At 46.4% G+C, this 3,231-nt stretch overlaps 1 protein-coding gene across 1 annotated transcript in view; it reads left to right on the top strand.

The window, feature by feature from the left end:
• Positions 1 to 1,018: 1,018 nt before the first annotated feature.
• Positions 1,019 to 3,231, top strand: part of TTPA (alpha tocopherol transfer protein) — a 46,553-nt gene continuing 44,340 nt past the window's right edge. The window contains exon 1 of the mRNA XM_004697756.2: positions 1,019 to 1,222. Coding sequence (XP_004697813.2) covers positions 1,019 to 1,222 — 204 coding nt within the window. The remainder of the gene's footprint in view (positions 1,223 to 3,231) is intronic.

Genomic DNA, 3,231 nt, shown 5'->3' on the forward strand with positions numbered 1-3,231 from the left:
CCACCACCACCACCACCACCACCACCATCTTAAAATTCAGCCGTGTTGAAGTATCCCAGAGGAAGTTTTTGGTGTTGTTTTGTTTGTTTTAATTGATATTGACTAGCCGTTTATTTTGTAGAGACCAGGTATCTAGAACTGAAATGAATTTGCCTGAATAGGGAGGAGTGGAAATAGTATCATGATGGAATGTGTGTTACCTTTATGGAATGTTTGTGTGTGTGTGCACACACGTGTGTAGTCATTGTATAACAGCTCAGAGCATTAGAAGAAAGAGGAGGGAGTTCAGTTGATCATCTGTTATGCTCAATGCTATGGAATCAATAACCACCCCCTGTGGGTTTCCAAAACAATAACTATACATGGGAGTAAAAAGCCCAGTCCTGTGGTTTTTAACTGTCGACCATGCAGATCATGGCAAAGCTTAACCACTAGCCCACCAGAACTGCACACATCTGTCACAGTGCTACCAAACACTTCCTGGTTGAAGCACCTTCTAGTTCCCAGGTTATGAATAAATAAAAGGAAAGGAGGAAGGAAGGGAAGGAGGAGAGGGAAGAAGGAAATAATGACGGAAGGAACATTTTTCAGCCAACTAATACTGAAAAAAAATATTTTAAGCCTACTTGACTATATTCAGGATCGACAAACTAACCTCTTTTTACACCTTCCTGTTGGCATCAAACAATACTTGCTTCACTGGGTAAAAGCTGGGATTACCAAAAGTTTCAGACTAGAGCCATTAGGAACACCTTTAAGAAGATAGCTCATAGAACGGTATAGGATTCTTCCTAACTCTGAGAGTGAGAGGGGCTGAGCAAGCTAAGGGTCTCCGGTGGTTGGGTCCGCTCATTCCCCGAAGCCGTTTCGGCGGCCACCCCTCGGGGCCTGCGGGCCAGCTGGCCGATGGGGGGCTGGATGTGAGCTGGGCAGCCGCCACCGAAGGAGGAGCTGGCGCGGTGGCGCGGGGCGCGCTCTTTTAACCAGCGCGCGCGGCGCTGCGGGCCGAGCAGCAGGCATGGCCGGGGAGCAGCCGGGACTCTCGGCCGGCCAGCAACTCAACGCGCTGCCGGACCATTCGCCGCGGCTGCAGCCGGCCCTGACCGACCTGCGGCACCGAGCCCTGGAAGCCGGCATCGCGATCGCACCGCCGTCGCTCTCCGACTCCTTCCTACTGCGGTTTCTCCGCGCCCGAGATTTCGACCTGGACCTGGCTTGGCGGGTAAGCCTGTCTCCCCGGGGCGCGCAGCCCCGCAGCTCTGCAGGTGTGCGCGCTGGCTGAAGGTGCGCCCAGCCACCTGCGCCCCGACTTTCCAGTTGTTGGGTTTCTTTTCTCATCTTTTTTTCTTCTTCTTCGATTTTTTTTTTTGGGGGGGGAGGGGGGCGGTGTCTTGGAAATCGGAAACCTAGAAAAGTGCCGGAACTTTGGGGGACAGGGGTGACCCACTTAGTGTACGTGTGGGAATTTTCACCTTGTCTGAAGGGGCCTAGGGGTCGCTTTTGAAGGAAAGGGCTTTTCTCTCCTTGGAGGAAGAGCTATCCTGTAAACAGTTAAAGACCAGGAAGCCCAGGCTTCTCACATCTGAGCAGGTGGCTGTTAAATTGGAGAGGATAATAAAACTACCAGCAGAACTGAAGAGCAATTCTTAAGTGTGAAGATAACACAGCCACTCAGTTGGACTCGAGTCTGGAGGAAGGCGTTCCGGTCAGTTCTTTGTTTGGCATTGTGTTCCAACTGCCTGAGAAAGGTAGGGAGAACGTTTGGAAACGGATTGTGGTGGCCTTTGGTGGCTGCCCTCATCGGTGGAAAAGAACGGTAAGGAGCCTGCATCACTTACTGTCTAAGGATTGAACATTAACCAGTTTAAAGGCTGGGACAAGATGCGCCTCACATCGTGCCCGCAGAGTAAGAACTCCGCAATTGGACCCCATCTAGCCCGTTTCTCAAACTCTGTCCAGTAGGAGCTTTGTTGCTGTTAACCGACTTTTACTAGGAAAAGTTATGTACTGGTGATACAAAGAACCCAGATAAAGCAACATAGGAAACCGAAAGGTGGATTTCTCCACTCCCAAATGTAAGGTGGTCAGTTGTCTACTTAATCAAAGGCAGTTGCAGTTGTCAATTTCTTATTTTTCTCAATATAGTATACCCTCACATAAGCATGTGCATGTGTTTTGCACATTGCCTTTCTTACCTGATTTTTCATGGTGATTATTTTATATCAGCATGCATGATAATGTATGAAAAAAAGCTAGATTCTGATCTGTTTCATTCCTTTTGTTAACTGTGTATTTTTCTATTGTGTGAATTATGTACATTAACAGTTATCCAACCCATCCTAGGCATATAAGGGTTGCTACCAATTAATGGCAGCTCTGCCTTGAATGTTGTTCATTCCTTCATTTAGTGATGGACTTTGAACACCTGTGACTTGCCTGGTACGACAGGAGACCTGAAGCAGCGAAAATACAATGTGATTTCTATCATCACCAAATGGGCGTTTTATGGAGGTTATATAGAGGAATATATTGCATATTCCTCTTTGTGCATCATAGGAATGTATCCTCATAGAAAAGTTCAACCTGCAAAACCACTGGGTGAAGTGGGAGATGGATTTTTCATTGTTGATGAGTGTACCAAAGTAGTCTCCAAATTGTTTGCACCAATTTTACTTCAATATTACGTGATAGTACCTGTTAAGCCATCTTGGCACCTACATACCAAACATTAGGACTTCCCAAGATGCTAGGTGAGAAACAGTTGCTCACCCACTGTCACTTGCTGCCATCCAGTGAACGCTGACTTGTAGTGATTGATCCCCTGCGGGGTTCGGAGACTATAAGTGCTTACCAGAGTAGAGAGACCAGTGTTTCTCTCACAGAGTTGCTGGTGGTTTTGAACTGCTGACCATGCAGATTGCAGCCTAGCACTTAACCACTAAACCACCAGGACGCCATCCTGTCTCACTATTCATAGAATATGTATTTATTTAGTTACAAGTGAGGTAAATTGTTCATGCATTAAAATTTCATTATTTTCCAGTTAAGTGCATGCGTTTGCTGTTTGTTCATTTTCATCTGGGCGTTTGGTCCTCTATGGATCTTCTTACTGATTCATAGACTAGCTTTAAAAATTACGGAAAGTCCATTGCCTGGGTTTGTTTATCTTTGGACATTATCATTTTGTCCAGATTTAATTTTTGTTCTGTAATCAAATGTAATTGATTTGGG

This window comes from Echinops telfairi, unplaced genomic scaffold (assembly GCF_000313985.2).
Source record: "Echinops telfairi isolate 266 unplaced genomic scaffold, ASM31398v2 ScPeMD7_1;HRSCAF=3_0, whole genome shotgun sequence".
Lineage (NCBI taxonomy): Eukaryota > Metazoa > Chordata > Mammalia > Afrosoricida > Tenrecidae > Echinops > Echinops telfairi.